The sequence below is a fragment of the Oncorhynchus gorbuscha genome, linkage group LG04 (assembly GCF_021184085.1).
Source record: "Oncorhynchus gorbuscha isolate QuinsamMale2020 ecotype Even-year linkage group LG04, OgorEven_v1.0, whole genome shotgun sequence".
NCBI classification, from domain to species: Eukaryota; Metazoa; Chordata; class Actinopteri; order Salmoniformes; family Salmonidae; genus Oncorhynchus; species Oncorhynchus gorbuscha.
The window spans coordinates 76,700,474-76,723,142 of NC_060176.1; the positions used below are offsets into that span (position 1 = coordinate 76,700,474).

The 22,669-nt window shown below is 42.8% G+C and overlaps 1 protein-coding gene across 3 annotated transcripts in view; it reads right to left on the reverse strand.

Annotated features, from left to right (window-relative positions):
- Positions 1-22,669, reverse strand: part of LOC124034664 (pikachurin) — a 55,566-nt gene that overhangs the window by 22,146 nt on the left and 10,751 nt on the right. For all 3 annotated transcript variants that reach the window (XR_006838609.1, XM_046348132.1, XM_046348131.1), the window contains exons 3-10: positions 21,744-21,830; positions 19,620-19,646; positions 16,931-17,048; positions 10,170-10,305; positions 7,109-7,275; positions 4,208-4,323; positions 2,640-3,060; positions 35-135 (exon numbers count right to left, since the gene is read on the reverse strand). Coding sequence is in view for 2 of the 3 variants with exons in the window: in XM_046348132.1 (XP_046204088.1) it covers positions 35-135; positions 2,640-3,060; positions 4,208-4,323; positions 7,109-7,275; positions 10,170-10,305; positions 16,931-17,048; positions 19,620-19,646; positions 21,744-21,830 (1,173 nt within the window). In the remaining variant the exon portion in view is untranslated. The remainder of the gene's footprint in view (positions 1-34; positions 136-2,639; positions 3,061-4,207; positions 4,324-7,108; positions 7,276-10,169; positions 10,306-16,930; positions 17,049-19,619; positions 19,647-21,743; positions 21,831-22,669) is intronic.

Sequence of the window (22,669 nt, forward strand, 5' to 3'; positions counted from 1 at the left end):
ACACAGACACGCAACCCGTGGTATAGTACTGTACCTTGAATTCAAGGGTCATCTGAAAGGTCTGGTAAGAGTTCTTCAGAGGTTCAAAGGTCATGTGGGAGTGGCCATAGAACCTTGGGAACTGCACCGTCACTCCTGGCAAACACAGAGCAGGAAACACCAGCTCATCACTGTGTTTTACAATGGCATCCATCAAGTCAGTGTGAACATGCAACACACTCAACTGAATTCAAATACTGGGGCTCAAAAACATAGGAGTACAAGGCAGAACCAGGTGGAAGATCATGATGGTATTCATTAGGGCACACCGTAGCAAAAGGCTGTACAACGGAAAGCAAAAAGAGCGTTGGTTATTGGACAAGCTCAGGTATAGTCCATCCTTGTTTTAGTTTGTTTCTTCTGTTTGGTGAATAATGAATACGACCCAGTTGAATTTAGGTGAAACACAAACATTTTCGAAACTCTGACCCCCCTTCTCCCTGTGCTCTACATGATCAATTTATGTTCATGACACAGAATTAGGCCTACACCAGAGACACCCTATCCACAGACCCTATCTCCACTAGAGAGACTTTTTCAGAGAAAGAGAGGACACAGATCATTTCCAGAACGATGTCTATAGGCCCAAACTCAGCCACTGTCTCTGGGGTACCCCCCCCCCCCCGAGGGTGAGGAGCATGTAGAGGAGCAGGATGAGGAAGAGCAGAAGCAGAGGAAGAGCAGGAGGAGGAGCAGGAGGAGGAGGAGTAAGAAAAGCAGAAAGAGGAGCAGGAGCAGAAGAAGAGGAAGGGCAGGATGAGGAGGAGCAGGAGGAGGAGGAGCAGAAGAAGAGGAAGAGCAGGAAGAGGAGGAGGAGCAGAAGAAGAGGAAGGGCAGGAAGAGGAAGAGCAGGCAGAGGAGCAGAAGAAGAGGAAGAGCAGGAAGAGGAGCAGGCAGAGGAGGAGGAGCAGAAGAATAGGAAGAGCAGGAAGAGGAGCAGGCAGAGGAGGAGGAGCAGAGGAAGAGGAAGGGCAGGAAGAGGAGCAGGCAGAGGAGGAGGAGGAGCAGAAGAAGAGTAAGGGCAGGAAGAGGAGCAGGCAGAGGAGGAGGAGGAGCAGAAGAGGAAGAGCAGGTAGAGGAGCAGGCAGAGGAGGAGGAGGAGCAGAAGAAGAGGAAGGGCAGGATGAGGAGGAGCAGGAGGAGGAGGAGCAGAAGAAGAGGAAGAGCAGGAAGAGGAGCAGGCAGAGGAGGGGGAGCAGAAGAAGAGGAAGAGCAGGAAGAGGTGCAGGCAGAGGAGGAGGAGCAGAAGAAGAGGAAGAGCAGGAAGAGGAGCAGGCAGAGGAGGAGGAGCAGAAGAAGAGGAAGGGCAGGAAGAGGAGCAGGCAGAGGAGGAGGAGGAGCAGAAGAAGAGGAAGGGCAGGAAGAGGAGCAGGCAGAGGAGGAGGAGGAGCAGAAGAGGAAGAGCAGGTAGAGGAGCAGGCAGAGGAGGAGGAGGAGCAGAAGAAGAGGAAGGGCAGGATGAGGAGGAGCAGGAGGAGGAGGAGCAGAAGAAGAGGAAGAGCAGGAAGAGGATCAGGCAGAGGAGGAGGAGCAGAAGAAGAGGAAGGGCAGGAATAGGAAGAGCAGGAAGAGGAGCAGGAGCAGAAGAAGAGGAAGAGCAGGAAGAGGAGCAGGCAGAGGAGCAGGAGCAGAAGAAGAGGAAGAGCAGGAAGAGGAGCAGGCAGAGGAGGAGGAGCAGAAGAAGTGGAAGAGCAGGAAGAGGAGCAGGCAGAGGAGGAGGAGCAGAAGAAGAGGAAGGGCAGGAAGAGGAGTAGGAGCAAGAGGAGAAGAAGCATGAAGAGCAGAGGGAAGAGGAGCAAGAGGAGGAGAAACATAAAGAGCGGGAGGAAGAGGATCAGGAGGAGAAGCATGAAGAGCAGGAGGAGGAGGAGGAGCAACAGGAGGAGAAGCATGAAGAGCAGGAGGAAGAGGAGCAGGAGGCAAAGCATGAAGAGCAAGAGGAGGAGGGGGAGGAGAAGCATGAAGTGCAGGAGGAAGAGCAGGGGGAGGAGAAGCATGAAGAGCAGAAGGAAGAGGAGCAGGGGGAGGAGAAGCATGAAGAGCAGGAGGAGGAGGAGCAAGAGGAGAGGCATGAAGAGCAGGCGGAGGAGGAGGATCAAGAGGAGAAGCATGAAGAGCAGGAGGAGGAGGAGGAGCAAGAGGAGAAGCATGAAGAGCAGGAGGAGGAGGAGCAGGAGGAGAGGCATGAAGGGCAGGAGCAAGAGGAGGAGAAGCATGAAGAGCAGGAGGAAGAGGAGCAGGGGGAGGAGAAGCATGAAGAGCAGGAGGAGGAGGAGGAGCAAGAGGAGAGGCATGAAGAGCAGGAGGAGGAAGAGCAAGAGGAGAAGCATGAAGAGCAGGAGGAGGAGGAGGAGCAAGAGGAGAAGCATGAAGAGCAGGAGGAGGAGGAGCAGGAGGAGAGGCATGAAGAGCAGGAGGAGGAGGAGGAGCAAGAGGAGAAGCATGAAGAGCAGGAGGAGGAGGAGCAGGAGGAGAGGCATGAAGAGCAGGAGGAAGAGGAGCAGGGGGAGAAGAAAGCTGGCAAGTCCCTGTCCTAATCCAAGGTCCAAGTCCTGTCATCACAGGGTTAACTCCCCCTGTCCTGACCTGGACTGACTCACCGTAGGAGCAGATGTCACCACTGCGGCCCAGGTTGCAGTGGCAACGGGAACCTCCGCTGTCGTAGTCACTGAGGCAGAAGCTGTCGGGGGGGCACACCGTGTCCTCACAGGCTAGATCGTAGAGCCTGGGCACGGGACCCATCCACTGGGTCATGGGGGGCGTGGGGGTGGTGGGAGGCAGGGTGGTGGAGGAAGTGCTGTCGGTGGTGGGGCTCATGGTGATCAGCTCAGGGGTGACGGGGGTAAGTGGGGAGCCCAGCTCTGGGTCAGATGGGGGTGAGGGGAGGAGGATGGTGTTGGGTGGGGCAGTGCCCATCCTGTAGATGACGTTCCCGCCTGGCTGAGAGGACGGCGTTCCAGACCGGGAACGGAGCTGGGATCTCTGGTTGTCACCGTTGGGAATGGCAGGGAACGGCTTCAGCTTTGAAACGGCAAGATGGAGTAAGAAGGATGCCACTGCCACGGTTAGTTTAGTTTGCTGGATTAGTTATTGGACAGACTGGGTGGATGCCTAAAACAAACAGTGTTGCCAAATGTATAGTTATACTTATAGAGCTGCTTTCCTGGACCTAAATGTATCCTATTCCTGGACCCAAATGAACCCTATTCCTGGACCCAAATGAAGCCTATTCCTGGACCCAAATGAACCCTATTCCTGGACCCAAATTAAGCCTATTCCTGGACCCAAATGAAGCCTATTCCTGGACCCAAATTAACCCTATTCCTGGACCCAAATGAATCCTATTCCTGGACCCAAATGAACCCTATTCCTGGACCCAAATGAACCATATTCCTGTCCCCAAATGAACCCTATTCCTGTACCCACATGAACCCTATTCCTGGACCCAAATTAACCCTATTCCTGGACCCAAATGAACCCTATTCCTGGAACCAAATGAACCCTATTCCTGGACCCAAATGAAGCCTATTCCTGGACCCAAATGAAGCCTATTCCTGGACCCAAATGAACCCTATTCCTGGACCCAAATGAACCCTATTCCTGGACCCAAATGAATCCTATTCCTGGACCCAAATGAACCCTATTCCTGTACCCAAATGAACCCTATTCCTGTACCCAAATGAACCCTATTCCTATACCCAAATGAACCCTATTCCTGTACCCAAATGAACCCTATTCCTGGACCCAAATTAACCCTATTCCTGTACCCAAATGAACCCTATTCCTGGACCTAAATGAACCTTATCCCTGGACCAAAAAACAATCTCAATGGATAATCTGCATTAAAAGTGCTTTTTGAACAAGGAAACCGGGAACATACGGTTGTTAAATATTTTCCCTCAGTTGTTAAATATTTGCCCTGAGAATAGCCGGATTGGGATATGACTGAGATAAGGATAAGATTGGTAGGATGGCTTTCCTAGGGCCCCTGGTTTATAGGGCCCCTGTGACCGGTCTAGGGTGAATTTGCTCCTAGACACTGATCTTGGGACAGTTTTTCCTTACCCCCGCTAATGGTTAAGGTTACGATTGAGAGAGGGTAAGAGGATCCTAGATCTGTACCTAAGGAAAACATAACCCCAGAGCCCTGATGTACATGATGACCCACCTCCTCAATGAAGACATCGTAGTCAGAGTCGTCTATGTCAAATCCGTCTTCATCTTTGACCTTGCCGTCTGTGATGTAGCGCTGGCCATAGCCGCTGCTGCCAACCTCTACTGTGCCTATGGATATGGACACTATTATGTATAGAATTAAATCGACACAGTGTACAGTACAAGTACAGTATCAGCATCACGAGACTATGACAAGAGCACAGTGAGTCACAATGTCACAGTTAGTCTGACTCTCCAGACAGATTGACAGGTGGGGAACATAGAGTTCGAAATAGCTACCCATGCTAACACGGGCCCTGTGGCGAGTAACTCTATCCAACTCTATGGTTGGGACTTGGTCGAGTGGGCAGCAAACACACAGGGAGCCCATGGTGCTGAGGATGATGATGATTAGCTAATAAATGTTGGTGGATGATCCCCTTTATAGGGATGGATGATATACAGTAGTAGCCTGGTCCTAGATCAGCTTGTGCTGTCGTGTCAAAGTTATAACAAGGAGTTTACATAATAGCACAAACAGATCTGGGACCAGGCTAATAGAGTAGTTGTCCCAGGTCTACCTGTCACAGTGTAGAGAACTTTTTTCACCACATACTGGAACCTGTGCCCCAGATATACGACTGACCATGCAGACAGAGACCAGGCTGAGTCCGGCCAGACAGTAGGAAACAAAAACGCCATGATGTTTAGAATCCCCAACCTAAATGATTTATTTCACATATAATGCTGTGTGTCTGTGCGTGTGTGTGCAGAACAACCTCAAAATAATTACTCCTAACCATAACGTAGGAGTCAGGTAAGGTTACTGCTGATCATAATGTAGGAGTGAGGTAAGGTTACTACTGACCATAACGTATTAGTCAGGTAAGGTTACTGCTGACCATAATGTAGGAGTGAGGTAAGGTTACTGCTGACCATAATGTAGGAGTGAGGTGAGGTTACTGCTGACCATAATGTAGGATGAGGTAAGGTTACTGCTGACCATAATGTAGGAGTGAGGTAAGGTTACTGCTGACCATAATGTAGGAGTGAGGTAAGGTTACTGCTGACCATAATGTAGGAGTGGGGTAAGGTTACTACTGACCATAACATAGGAGTCAGGTAAGGTTACTACTGACGATAATGTAGGAGTCAGGTAAGGTTACTGCTGACCATAATGTAGGAGTGAGGTAAGGTTACTGCTGACCACAACGTAGGAGTGGGGTAAGGTTACTGCTGACCATAATGTAGGAATGGGTTAAGGTTACTACTGACCATAATGTAGGAGTGGGGTAAAGTTACTACTGACCATAATGTAGGAGGAAATAAAATGGGTTGTGTTTAGTAAGGAGAAAACTTTTTCAATCAGAGTGAAAACAGAATGAGTCCTCAATGTGTTATGATAACGATGATTGGCATGAATTAAAATGATCCTGTCCTCTTTATTCTTTGTTTTGAGGGAGGGAACTACAAATGGGGATGTGTAACGCTCCCCTCCCTGCTTCCCTCCCCTCACGTGCCCCATGTTTTTGGTCATGCAGGGAGGTAATTTGGAGATATGGGTGCTAGTCAAGTCCTGTACAAACCCGCCCTTCCCCGCGGGGGTCAAACCTCCCCCATCCCCCCGCTCTTAATCCTGTCTGATGAGGCCAGGGCGTAACCCGATTTTCGCCCTGTGGGGGGGGGGGCAGGCTTGTGACGCAGTGTGTTGGGACAGCCTCTCTATCCAAACCAACAGGACTTAAGATGCTTCATTCAGTCCAGTTTAACCCTGTGATTGCCACCATGTGTCGGCGCGCCATCCGCCCACCCACATGGCTCTAGGAGTTGGATTGACAGGACAACACCCACAGTCCTCCTCACAACATGGCATCAGGAACCTCTCTCTGTTCTATAAAGGGTTAAACTTGTCTCCAGTACCGATTGGGAGTCTTACCTCCAACCTGTATTTATAACCGTATGTTTACCTAATACAGTGTGTGTGCACATACACGTACACACACACACCAGAGTAAAGCTCACTTGCTAATGTTTGTCCATAGACTGCCAGTCTACCATGGTCCCTTTCTCCCCTATAAAGGCAGTACTGATCCGGAGCCTCAGGGTTATCTCTGGCAGCCTCCTAAATGGCATCCTATTCTCTATATAGAGCACTACATTTGACAGGGCCCATAGGGATCTGTCAAAAGTAGTGCACTATGTAGGGAATAGTGTGCCATTTGTGACTCTCTCATATCAATAGCAATCAGCCCATAAACCTCCACCCACACTAATTGTAATTTACATTATTACAACAGGAAAATACAAATCTCTGGACCCGGTCTAAGTCTATCGCTTTATCTCCATGGACTTAAAGAACTGGACAGAAAACGCACGCACGCACGCACGCACGCACACACACACACACACACACACACACACACACACACACACACACACACACACACACACACACACACACACACACACACACACACACACACACACACACACACACACACACACACACCTCTCTCTCTCTCTCTCTCACGCTCGCACACACACACACACTCTCGCATACACACACACATACACACGCACGCACACACACACGCACGCACACACACACACCTCTCTCTCTCACGCTCGCACACACACACACACACACACTCTCGCACACACACACACACGCGCTCGCACACACACACACACACACTCTCGCACACACACACACACACACACACACACACACACACACGCACGCACGCACGCACGCACGCACGCACACACACACACACACACACACACACACACACACACACACACACACACACACACACACACACACACACACACACACACACACACACACACACACACACACACACACACACACACACACACACACACACACACACAGTGGCGGGGCAGTTACCAGGGGTGCGGATGGGGTTGTTGATGGCACTGGGAGGGCTCACTCCATGGACGTTGGCGGCTCGGACCACAAACTGGTACTCCGTGTCGGGACTTAACCCTTTCAGTACCATGGAGTTGGCTTCAATGGGCTCCCTGATGTAGGTCCACTCTGTGTCCATCTCAGGCCTGTATAGAGGAGACCATTCATATAGGAATTACACTGGTGCACTGACTAAAACACTATTCAGGTCATGCATTGAGAGAAAAAAACAATATCTCATGAAATAATGCATTTATTTATTTATCTTTAACTGGGAGGAATATGGAGTGTGCAACTTAATTCATGGTCTGCGTTAGTCTGTACCTTGTGAACAGGTGTGTTTCTCCAGCCTCGTGCTCTACTAGAGGGCCACTGACTGCATAACTTACAGGTTAGCTTACAGGGTTCTCACCACAAACTGCACACCTGTCCTGCACACTTCCAGTCCCAACATGGTTCACAGGCCAATGTTGAGTCTAAACACACTCGTCTTAACACAGAAACACAACTCATTCTCAACTGACTGGCAGGCAACACCGTTGATAGTGTTTTCAGCAATTGTTCATGTGAAATTGAACATATGCTGTGGTCTAGAAATATAAGAGATATATTGATGTAGCTCCATTTAAACAACCATTTCTACTTTTTTTCAAAGTTGCCATTTTATATTAGAATCGGGCAACGGATCAACCCAATTCCAAGTACTTGGCTTGTTCTAGCAGGCGTGAAACAGTATCTTACTCTATTGGCTGGGAACATGAGGATATTACAAATCAGACAATTGTCTTGTCAGAAGCTTGGCAGGGTGAGGAGATCAGAGTTGAACATGTACAGCTGGTACTTTCATTACGGTCCATCTCGCTTTCCTCAGTCAATGTTATTTTTTTAAATCAATACTTCTCATTTTAAATGGACTGTGTGAAGAAAACAGCTGTTCAAATAGAACCACTGTGGTTCGGTAGAGTTGAGAATTTAAACTGAAACATGCATTCTAGAGTGGAACAAATCTGCAAAAAGGTATGTAAACATTACTGTCTTCAGAGGGCTTTTCTTTTCTTTCTTCTTTTTCTCCCCGATTTCATGGTATCCAATTGGTAGTTACAGTCTTGTCCCATCGCTGCAACTCCCCTACGGAGTCAGGAGAGGTGAAGGACGAGAGCTGTGCGTCCTCAACCAAGCCGCACTGCTTCTTGACACAATGGCCACTTAACCCCAGAAGACAGCCGCACCAATGTGTCGGGGGAAACACCGTACACCTGGCAACCGTGTCAGCGTGCACTGCGCCCGACCCGCCACAGGAGTCGCTAGTGCACGATGGAACCCTCCACTAATCACTCCTTCCGTGGCCTCCAACTGCTCTTAAACGCTAGCAAAACCAAATGAATGCTTTTGAACCGTTCGCTGCCCGCACCCGCCTGCCCAACTAGCATCACTACTCTGGACGGTTCTGACCTACAATACGTGGACAACTACAAATACCTAGGTGTCTGGCTAGACTGTAAACTCTCCTTCCAGACTCATATCAAACATTTCCAATCCAAAATCAAATCTAGACTTACCCAAACTTACCCTCGTAAAACTGACTATCCTACCGATCCTCGACTTCGGCAATGTCTACAAAATAGCTTCCAATACTCTACTCAGCAAACTGGATGCAGACTATCACAGTGCCATCCGTTTTGTTACCAAAGCGCCTTATACCACCCACCACTGCGACCTGTATGCTCTAGTCGGCTGGCCCTCGCTACATATTCTTCGCCAGGCCTACTGGCTCCAGGTTGTCTATAAATCTATGCTAGGTAAATCTCCACCTTATATCAGCTCACTGGTCACCATAGCAGCACCCACCCGTAGCACGCGCTCCAGCAGGTATATCTCACTGATCATCCCCAAAGCCAATTCCTCCTTTGGCCGCCTTTGCTTCCAGTTCTCTGCTGCCAGTGACTGGAACGAATTGCATAAATCACTGAAGCTGGAGACTTACATTTCCCAAACTAACTTTAATCATCAGCTATCTGAGCAGCTAACCGATCACTGCAGCTGTACATAGTCCATCTGTAAATAGCCCACCCAACATCATCCCCATATTGTTTTTATTTACTCTGCAGCTATTTTGCACACCAGTATCACTACTTACACACCATCATCTGCTCATCATCTGTTCATCTATCACTCCAGTGTTAATCTGCTAAATTGTAATTACATCGCTACTATGGCCTATTTATTGCCTTACCTCCTCATGCCATTTGCACACACTGTATATAGACTTTCTTTTTTTCTATTGTGTTATTGACTATACGCTTGTTTACTCCATGTGTAACTCTGTGTTGTTGTTTGTGTCGCACTGCTTTGCTTTATCTTGGCCAGGTCGCAGTTGTAAATGAGAACTTGTTCTCAACAAGCTTACCTGGTTAAATAAAGGTAAATAAAGGTGAAATAAAAATAAAATAAAAATAACTGTGCGCCGTCCCATGGGTCTCCCGGTTGCGGCCGGCTGTGACAGAGCCTGGATTCGAAACCAGACTCTCTAGTGGCACAGCTAGCACTGATGTAGTGCCTTAGACCACTGCGCCACTCGGGAGGCCGGAGGGGTTTTCAGAGGTCGACACAGTAGTGGCAAGGAATCTTAATAACCTTTACATTTCGGGTACTGACATAAATAAACCTTGTTGTCATTTTGGATATTCTTAAGATATTTGCTTGGATGTACACTAAAACAGACCACATCTAGGCACATCTGGGCTCCCGAGTGGCGCAGCGGTCTAAGGCACTACATCTCAGTGCAATAGGCGTCCCTACAGTCCCCGGTTCGAATCCAGGCTGTATCACATCCTGCCGTGATTGGGAGTCCCATGAGGTGGCTCACAATTGGCCCAGCGTCGTTAGGAGCGGGTTTGGCCGGGGTAGGCCGTCATTGTAAATAAGAATTTGATCTTAACTGACCTGCCAAGTTAATTAAAGGTTAAAGAAACAAGTAGAAGAATGACTAGAATTGTTTACCGCTAAAAGCGTAAGCTAAATAGTCACTGTATAAACGTACCTGATGTAAGCAACAAGAAAGTGTAGAACTGGTGCACTTCCCTCACTCTCACCCTGTGTCCACGACAACGCAAGCTCTGTGTCCGATACGGCCACGACAGTGGGCTGAGTGGGAGGGGACGGAGGCATACACATCTCTGCGGATGGGAAAGAACAACCCTGTCATCTGACATTTAAATGTCCCGCTGAACTCAATGTAAGATCATGCTCGATGTACAAAGTCAAATAAATTCATCCTAGAGGGGAAATTACAAGGAAGGAAACAATAAACAACAACATGACAACGGGAAGAAAATGAATATACCACCACATCCTGTATACAATACATGATATTAATATACCACCACGTCCTGTATACCATACATGATATTAATATACCACCACGTCCTGTATACAATACATGATATTAATATACCACCACATCCTGTATACAATACATGATATTAATATACCACCACGTCCTGTATACCATACATGATATTAATATACCACCACGTCCTGTATACAATACATGATATTAATATACCACCACATCCTGTATACAATACATGATATTAATATACCACCACATCCTGTATACAATACATGATATTAATATACCACCACATCCTGTATACCATACATGATATTAATATACCACCACATCCTGTATACCATACATGATATTAATATACCACCACATCCTGTATACCATACATGATATTAATATACCACCACATCCTGTATACCATACATGATATTAATATACCACCACATCCTGTATACCATACATGATATTAATATACCACCACATCCTGTATACCATACATGATATTAATATACCACCACATCCTGTATACCATACATGATATTAATATACCACCACATCCTGTATACAATACATGATATTAATATACCACCACATCCTGTATACAATACATGATATTAATATACCACCACATCCTGTATACAATACATGATATTAATATACCACCACGTCCTGTATACCATACATGATATTAATATACCACCACATCCTGTATACCATACATGATATTAATATACCACCACCTCCTGTATACCATACATGATATTAATATACCACCACCTCCTGTATACCATACATGATATTAATATACCACCACATCCTGTATACCATACATGATATTAATATACCACCACATCCTGTATACCATACATGATATTAATATACCACCACATCCTGTATACAATACATGATATTAATATACCACCACATCCTGTATACAATACATGATATTAATATACCACCACATCCTGTATACCATACATGATATTAATATACCACCACATCCTGTATACAATACATGATATTAATATACCACCACGTCCTGTATACAATACATGATATTAATATACCACCACGTCCTGTATACAATACATGATATTAATATACCACCACATCCTGTATACAATACATGATATTAATATACCACCACATCCTGTATACAATACATGATATTAATATACCACCACATCCTGTATACAATACATGATATTAATATACCACCACATCCTGTATACAATACATGATATTAATATACCACCACATCCTGTATACAATACATGATATTAATATACCACCACGTCCTGTATACAATACATGATATTAATATACCACCACATCCTGTATACAATACATGATATTAATATACCACCACATCCTGTATACAATACATGATATTAATATACCACCACATCCTGTATACAATACATGATATTAATATACCACCACATCCTGTATACCATACATGATATTAATATACCACCACATCCTGTATACAATACATGATATTAATATACCACCACATCCTGTATACAATACATGATATTAATATACCACCACATCCTGTATACAATACATGATATTAATATACCACCACATCCTGTATACAATACATGATATTAATATACCACCACATCCTGTATACCATACATGATATTAATATACCACCACATCCTGTATACAATACATGATATTAATATACCACCACATCCTGTATACAATACATGATATTAATATACCACCACATCCTGTATACCATACATGATATTAATATACCACCACATCCTGTATACAATACATGATATTAATATACCACCACATCCTGTATACCATACATGATATTAATATACCACCACATCCTGTATACCATACATGATATTAATATACCACCACGTCCTGTATACCATACATGATATTAATATACCACCACATCCTGTATACAATACATGATATTAATATACCACCACATCCTGTATACCATACATGATATTAATATACCACCACATCCTGTATACCATACATGATATTAATATACCACCACATCCTGTATACCATACATGATATTAATATACCACCACATCCTGTATACCATACATGATATTAATATACCACCACATCCTGTATACCATACATGATATTAATATACCACCACATCCTGTATACCATACATGATATTAATATACCACCACATCCTGTATACAATACATGATATTAATATACCACCACATCCTGTATACAATACATGATATTAATATACCACCACATCCTGTATACCATACATGATATTAATATACCACCACATCCTGTATACCATACATGATATTAATATACCACCACATCCTGTATACAATACATGATATTAATATACCACCACATCCTGTATACAATACATGATATTAATATACCACCACATCCTGTATACAATACATGATATTAATATACCACCACATCCTGTATACAATACATGATATTAATATACCACCACATCCTGTATACAATACATGATATTAATATACCACCACATCCTGTATACAATACATGATATTAATATACCACCACATCCTGTATACAATACATGATATTAATATACCACCACATCCTGTATACAATACATGATATTAATATACCACCACATCCTGTATACAATACATGATATTAATATACCACCACATCCTGTATACCATACATGATATTAATATACCACCACATCCTGTATACCATACATGATATTAATATACCACCACATCCTGTATACCATACATGATATTAATATACCACCACATCCTGTATACAATACATGATATTAATATACCACCACATCCTGTATACAATACATGATATTAATATACCACCACATCCTGTATACAATACATGATATTAATATACCACCACATCCTGTATACAATACATGATATTAATATACCACCACATCCTGTATACAATACATGATATTAATATACCACCACATCCTGTATACATTTACATTACATTTAAGTCATTTAGCAGACGCTCTTATCCAGAGCGACTTACAAATTGGTGCATTCACCTTATGACATCCAGTGGGACAGTCACTTAACAATACATGATATTAATATACCACCACATCCTGTATACAATACATGATATTAATATACCACCACATCCTGTATACCATACATGATATTAATATACCACCACATCCTGTATACCATACATGATATTAATATACCACCACATCCTGTATACAATACATGATATTAATATACCACCACATCCTGTATACAATACATGATATTAATATACCACCACATCCTGTATACAATACATGATATTAATATACCACCACATCCTGTATACAATACATGATATTAATATACCACCACATCCTGTATACAATACATGATATTAATATACCACCACATACTGTATACCATACATGATATTAATATACCACCACATCCTGTATACAATACATGATATTAATATACCACCACATCCTGTATACAATACATGATATTAATATACCACCACATCCTGTATACAATACATGATATTAATATACCACCACATACTGTATACCATACATGATATTAATATACCACCACATACTGTATACCATACATGATATTAATATACCACCACATCCTGTATACAATACATGATATTAATATACCACCACATCCTGTATACAATACATGATATTAATATACCACCACATACTGTATACAATACATGATATTAATATACCACCACATCCTGTATACAATACATGATATTAATATACCACCACATCCTGTATACAATACATGATATTAATATACCACCACATCCTGTATACCATACATGATATTAATATACCACCACATCCTGTATACCATACATGATATTAATATACCACCACATCCTGTATACAATACATGATATTAATATACCACCACATCCTGTATACAATACATGATATTAATATACCACCACATACAATACATGATATTAATATACCACCACGTCCTGTATACCATACATGATATTAATATACCACCACGTCCTGTATACAATACATGATATTAATATACCACCACATCCTGTATACCATACATGATATTAATATACCACCACATCCTGTATACCATACATGATATTAATATACCACCACATCCTGTATACCATACATGATATTAATATACCACCACATCCTGTATACCATACATGATATTAATATACCACCACATCCTGTATACCATACATGATATTAATATACCACCACATACTGTATACAATACATGATATTAATATACCACCACATACTGTATACCATACATGATATTAATATACCACCACATACTGTATACCATACATGATATTAATATACCACCACATACTGTATACCATACATGATATTACTATACCACCACATACTGTATACCATACATGATATTACTATACCAACACATACTGTATACAATACATGATATTAATATACTGTATACAATACATGATATTAATATACCACCACATACTGTATACCATACATGATATTACTATACCACCACATACTGTATACCATACATGATATTAATATACCACCACATACTGTATACAATACATGACATTAACACAGGATTTCTTGTACTTTTTCTGCACACAACAACAAAAAGTTGACACTAGAAAATTCAGGGGATCCAACTGATAAAAAAGTATATTCCTTGTGTATTACCGCTGTAGGTTCATTATTCACAGAATGTTATCATTACACACAATAATGTATAAGGTGTAAAAGGATCTTAGTTGACACTAAAAGGTAGTGTTAAAAAAAAAGATTACAGATTTTCTCAAGGGACCTAATTTGAGTTTCAGACCCCACGTTTGGGAACCACTGCATTAACACATACACATCAAAATCCAATCACATTTTATTGGTCACATATACATGGTTAGCGGATGTTACTGGTCACATACACATGGTTAGCGGATGTTACTGGTCACATACACATGGTTAGCCGATGTTACTGGTCACATACACATGGTTAGCCGATGTTACTGGTCACATACACATGGTTAGCCGATGTTACTGGTCACATATACATGGTTAGCCGATGTTACTGGTCACATACACATGGTTAGCCGATGTTACTGGTCACATACACATGGTTAGCCGATGTTACTGGTCACATACACATGGTTAGCCGATGTTATTGGTCACATACACATGGTTAGCCGATGTTACTGGTCACATACACATGGTTAGCGGTTGTTACTGGTCACATACACATGGTTAGCGGATGTTATTGGTCACATACACATGGTTAGCCGATGTTACTGGTCACATACACATGGTTAGCGGATGTTACTGGTCACATACACATGGTTAGCGGATGTTATTGGTCACATACACATGGTTAGCCGATGTTACTGGTCACATACACATGGTTAGCGGATGTTATTGGTCACATACACATGGTTAGCGGATGTTACTGGTCACATACACATGGTTAGCGGATGTTATTGGTCACATACACATGGTTAGCGGATGTTATTGGTCACATATACATGGTTAGCGGATGTTATTGGTCACATACACATGGTTAGCGGATGTTATTGGTCACATACACATGGTTAGCCGATGTTACTGGTCACATACACATGGTTAGCGGATGTTATTGGTCACATACACATGGTTAGCAGATGTTATTGGTCACATACACATGGTTAGCGGATGTTATTGGGCCACATACACATGGTTAGCAGATGTTATTGGTCACATACACATGGTTAGCAGATGTTATTGGTCACATACACATGGTTAGCAGATGTTATTGGTCACATACACATGGTTAGCAGATGTTATTGGGCCACATACACATGATTAGCAGATGTTATGGGTCACATACACATGATTAGCAGATGTTATTGGGCCACATACACATGGTTAGCAGATGTTATTGGGCCACATACACATGATTAGCAGATGTTATTGGTCACATACACATGGTTAGCAGATGTTATTGGTCACATACACATGGTTAGCAGATGTTATTGGTCACATACACATGGTTAGCAGATGTTATTGGTCACATACACATGGTTAGCGGATGTTATTGCGAGTGTAGTGAAATGCTTGTGCTTCTAGATCCGACAGCGCAGCAGTATCTTACAGGTAATATCTAATAATTCTACAGCAAAACCTAATATCTAACAAATTCCACAACAAAACCTAATATCTAACAAATTCCACAACAAAACCTAATATCTAACAAATTCCACAACAAAACCTAATATCTAACAAATTCCACAACAAAACCTAATATACACAATCTAGGAAAGGAATGGGTTAAGAATATATAAATATAAAATATATGGATAAGCAGTGACAGCACACCTCAGACAGGTCTAGCTTGTAGAGTAAAAAAAGAATACAGCACAGTATTGTGGTCACCTTTGCTGTCACCTCTGCTGTCACCTCTGCTGTCACCCTTGATTACCTTGTGAAGAAGTGCTGATGTCCCTGGGCATGCTAGGTCGGCCCTCGCCTGCCCATCCATACGCACCAACACTAACTCTGTACTGAGTGGCAACTTTAAGGTTACCAATGTCCACATCCTAGGAGAAAGGGTGCGAGAGAGTGAGAGAGTGCATAGTAAGCTTGTCTGCTCTGAAACTTCCATTCACACACAGCACCAGTAAAAGGTTTGTACACACCTACTCATTCTACGGTTATCTTTATTTTTGCCATTTTCTACATTGTAGAATAATAGTGAAGACATGAAAACTATGAAATAACACATATGGAATCATTTATTAACCAAAAAAGTGTTAAACGAATAAAATATATATTTTAGATTCTTCAAAGTAGAATGCATAGTCTTTGTCACGTCTGCTCCTGGTGCTGGAGGGCGTCAGGTTGCCCTGCATCCCGCCTACCTCGCTGCAGCGGGATTGACAGGTGTCTTGCCGCAGCCGGATTGTCTGGCTTCCATGCCTCAGCCGGCTCGCCAGGCTCTCACGCTCCTGCCGGTTTGTTGGGCTCCCACGCCCCAAGCGGCTTGCCCAGCGCCCATGTCTCGGCCGGTTCACCCAGGTGGGATGCCGGGTGGCACCCCAAGAGGGGGGGGGTTACTGTCACCTCTGCTCCCGCTATTCCCTCTTCCCTGGTGCTTGAGGGTGCCAGGCTGCCCTGCATCACGCACTCCTTCCATCCATTACGCACACCTGCCTTCCCTCGTCATGAGCATCAGCGATATTGGACCTGGACTCAATTATCACCTGTTTATTTCCTCCCCTATATTTGTCAGTTCCCCATCACCTGTTTATTTCCTCCTCTATATTTGTCAGTTCCCCATCACCTGTTTATTTCCTCCCCTATATTTGTCAGTTCCCCATCACCTGTTTATTTCCTCCCCTATATTTGTCAGGTCCCCATCACCTGTTTATTTCCTCCCCTATATTTGTCAGTTCCCCATCACCTGTTTATTTCCTCCCCTATATTTGTCAGTTCCCCATCACCTGTTTATTTCCTCCCCTATATTTGTCAGTTCCCCATCACCTGTTTATTTCCTCCCCTATATTTGTCAGTTCCCCATCACCTGTTTATTTCCTCCCCTATATTTGTCAGTTCCCCATCACCTGTTTATTTCCTCCCCTATATTTGTCAGTTCCTCATCACCTGTTTATTTCCTCCCCTATATTTGTCAGTTCCCCATCACCTGTTTATTTCCTCCCCTATATTTGTCAGTTCCCCAGCTCTGTTCCCCGCTGTTGCATTGTATTGTTTTAATATTTAGTATTAGTTTGCTGACACTGTTCCTGTCTTGTTCCATGTCCATTATTTATTAAATGTTTTACTCCCCGTACCTGCTTCGTCTTTCCAGTGTCATTCCATGTGTCACACTCTTGGCATTCTCTCAACCAGCTTCACCTGGAATGCTTTCCCAACAGTCTTGAAGGAGTTCCCACATATGCTTAGTACTTATTGGCTTCTTTTCCTTTACTCCGTGGTCCAACTCATCCCAAACCATCTCAATTGGATTGAGGTGGGTGATTGTGGAGGCCAGGTCATCTGATGCAGCACTCCATCACTCTCCTCCTTGGTCAAATAGCCCTTACACAGCCTGGAGGTGTGTTGGGTCATTGTCCTATTGAAAAACAAATTATAGTCCCACTAAGCGCAAACCAGGTGGGATGGCATATCGCTGCAGAATGCTGTGGTAGCCGTGCTGGTTAAGTGTGCCTTGAATTCTAAATAAATCACTGACAGTGTCACCAGCAAAGCACCATCACACCTCCTCCTCCATGCTTCACGGTGGGAACCAGATTTCCAAAGGACAGAAGTCTTATTGTTATTATTATTATTGGTGTCCTTTAGTAGTGGTTTCTTTGCTGCAATTTGATCATGAAGGCCTGATTCACGCAGTGTCCTCTGAACAGTTGATGTTGAGATGTGTCTGCTACTTGAACTCTGTGAAGCATTAATTTGGACTGCAATTTCTGAGACTGGTAACTCTAATGAACTTATCCTCTGTAGCAGAGGTAACTCTGGGTCTTCCTTTCTTGTGGCGGTCCTCATGAGAGCCAGTTTCATCATAACGCTTGATGGTTTTTGCAATTGCATTTGAAGAAACTTTAAAAGTTCTTGAAATTTCCCCGATTGACTGACCTTCATGTCTTAAAGTAATGATGGACTGTAGTTTCTCTTTGCTTATTTGAGCTGTTCTTGCCATAATACGGACTTGGTCTTTTACCAAATCTTACCAAAATCTTCTGTATACCAACCCTACCTTGTCACAAAGCAATTGATTGGATCAAATGCATTAAGAAGGAAATAAATTTCACAAATTAACAAGGCACACCTGTTAATTGAAATCTATTCCAGGTGACTACCTCATGAAACTGGTTGAGAGAATGCCAAGAGTGTGCAAAGCTGTCATCAAAGGGTTGCTACTTTGAAGAATCTCAAATATATATATTTTTTGATGTCTTCACTATTATTCTACAATGTAGAACATAGTACAAATAAAGAAAAACACTTGAATGAGTAGGTGGGTCCAAACTTTTGACTGGTACTGTACATAGACTGTGGATAAGATTACATTAGACAACAATTATGTAACGTTAAAGTTTTACACTCAAATATGTTTGACACAAGTAGCACAGTTCTGTCTGAATACTACTTACAAAACTTGCTTGTCCATCCAATTGCCCCTAAGAGAGAATAAGAGCCAAAATAATAAATAAGTAATTATGTTGGATTAAGTAGGATAAAACAGTCAACTGTTTGTTTTCCAAGAAACACTATGTGACCTCAAAAACGGATTTAAAAAAACTTGGACTTTTAAAAGAATTCCACCAGATGCCTAATCATCTACTTCTATCACACATATATTTGTTCAATTACTGTCAGGACAAATCCATACTGTTATGGTTACTGTAAGGACAAGTCCACCATACTGTTACTGTAAGGACACGTCCACCATACTGTTACTGTAAGGACACATCCATACTGTTACTGTAAGGACACGTCCACCATACTGTTACTGTAAGGACACATCCATACTGGTACTGTAAGGACACATCCATACTGTTACTGTAAGGACATGTCCACCATACTGTTATGGTTACTGTAAGGACATGTCCATACTTTTATGGTTACTGTAAGGACCTGTCCATACTGTTATGTTTACTGTAAGGACATGTCCATACTGTTATGGTTACTGTAAGGACATGTCCATACTGTTATGGTTACTGTAAGGACATGTCCATTCTGTTATGGTTACTGTAAGGACATGTCCATACTGTTATGGTTACTGTAAGGACACATCCATACTGTTACAGTTACTGTAAGGACACGTCCACCATACTGTTACTGTAAGGACATGTCCATACTGTTATGGTTACTGTAAGGACATGTCCATACTGTTACTGTTACTGTAAGGACATGTCCATACTGTTACTGTAAGGACATGTCCATACTGTTAGAGTTACTGTAAGGACATGTCCATACTGTTATGGTTACTGTAAGGACATGTCCATACTGTTACTGTAAGGACAAGTCCATACTGTTAGAGTTACTGTAAGGACATGTCCATACTGTTACTGTAAGGACATGTCCATACTGTTATGGTTACTGTAAGGACATGTCCATACTGTTATGGTTACTGTAAGGACATGTCCATACTGTTACAGTTACTGTAAGGACATGTCCATACTGTTACAGTTACTGTAAGGACATGTCCATACTGTTATGGTTACTGTAAGGACATGTCCATACTGTTACAGTTACTGTAAGGACATGTCCATACTGTTATGGTTACTGTAAGGACATGTCCATACTGTTATGGTTACTGTAAGGACATGTCCATACTGTTACGGTTACTGTAAGGACATGTCCATACTGTTACGGTTACTGTAAGGACATGTCCATACTGTTACTGTAAGGTCATGTCCATACTGTTAGAGTTACTGTAAGGACATGTCCATACTGTTATGGTTACTGTAAGGACATGTCCATACTGTTGCTGTAAGGACATGTCCATACTGTTAGAGTTACTGTAAGGACAAGTCCACCATACTGTTACTGTAAGGACATGTCCATACTGTTAGAGTTACTGTAAGGACATGTCCATAATGTTACTGTAAGGACATGTCCATACTGTTACTGTAAGGACATGTCCATACTGTTAAAGTTACTGTAAGGACATGTCCATACTGTTACTGTAAGAACATGTCCATACTGTTATGGTTACTGTAAGGACATGTCCATACTGTTACTGTAAGGACATGTCCATACTGTTAGAGGTACTGTAAGGACATGTCCATACTGTTACTGTAAGGACATGTCCATACTGTTATGGTTACTATAAGGACATGTCCATACTGTTACTGTAAGGACATGTCCATACTGTTATGGTTACTGTAAGGACAAGTCCACCATACTGTTACTCTAAGGACATGTCCATACTGTTATGGTTACTATAAGGACACGTCCATACTGTTATGGTTACTGTAAGGACATGTCCATACTGTTATGGTTACTGTAAGGACAAGTCCACCATACTGTTAATGTAAGGACATTTCCATACTGTTATGGTTACTGTAAGGACAAGTCCACCATACTGTTACTCTAAGGACATGTCCATACTGTTATGGTTACTATAAGGACACGTCATACTGTTATGGTTACTGTAAGGACATGTCCATACTGTTATGGTTACTGTAAGGACATGTCCACACTGTTATGTCCATACATATACAGCTAACAGTATCACTGTCATCACTCTGAGGAGAGGACACGTTACTTACGGTGGTCAGCATGTCCAGACTGAGAGGCACCTCCAGCGTCACGGCAGTACTCACTGGCCGACTGTTCCTCATCTCTGTGTAGAACACCTGACAAACACACACACACACACACGAACGCACACACAGCCTGGGTTCAAGATTGTGCAGTATACTATCGTCAGGCTTAGAAAATGTACAAGGTGGCAACAAGGTGAAGTGCCCTTCTGTGATGTGGAGAGAATGGTAAGTGGGGTAGTGTATGGCAGAGGGTGTGTGTGTGCATATGAATGGCATGTATGCAGGTGTGTGTGTGTATGTACTTGTGTGTGTACAGATGTGTGTGTGTGTGTGTGTGTGTGTGTGTGTGTGTGTGTGTGTGTGTGTGTGTGTGTGTGTGTGTGTGTGTGTGTGTGTGTGTGTGTGTGTGTGTGTGTGTGTGTGTGTGTGTGTGTGTGTGTGTGTGTGTGTGTGTGTGTGTGTGTGTGTGTGTGTGTACATGTCTCACAGCTAAAGCCTGGGTCCAGTGCTGTCCTCTCTTTATGAGGAAGAGGAGCAGAAATATAATCCTGTCCTCTCTTTATGCGAATGAGGAGCAGAAATGTAATCCTGTCCTCTCTTTATGTGGAAGAGGAGCAGAAATGTAATCCTGTCCTCTCTTTATGTGGAAGAGGAGCAGAAATGTAATCCTGTCCTCTCTTTATGTGGAAGAGGAGCAGAAATGTAATCCTGTCCTCTCTTTATGTGGAAGAGGAGCAGAAATGTAATCCTGTCCTCTCTTTATGTGGAAGAGGAGCAGAAATGTAATCCTGTCCTCTCTTTATGTGGAAGAGGAGCAGAAATGTAATCCTGTCCTCTCTTTATGTGGAAGAGGAGCAGAAATGTAATCCTGTCCTCTCTTTATGTGGAAGAGGAGCAGAAATAGTATCCTCTCTTCTCTTTATGAAGAA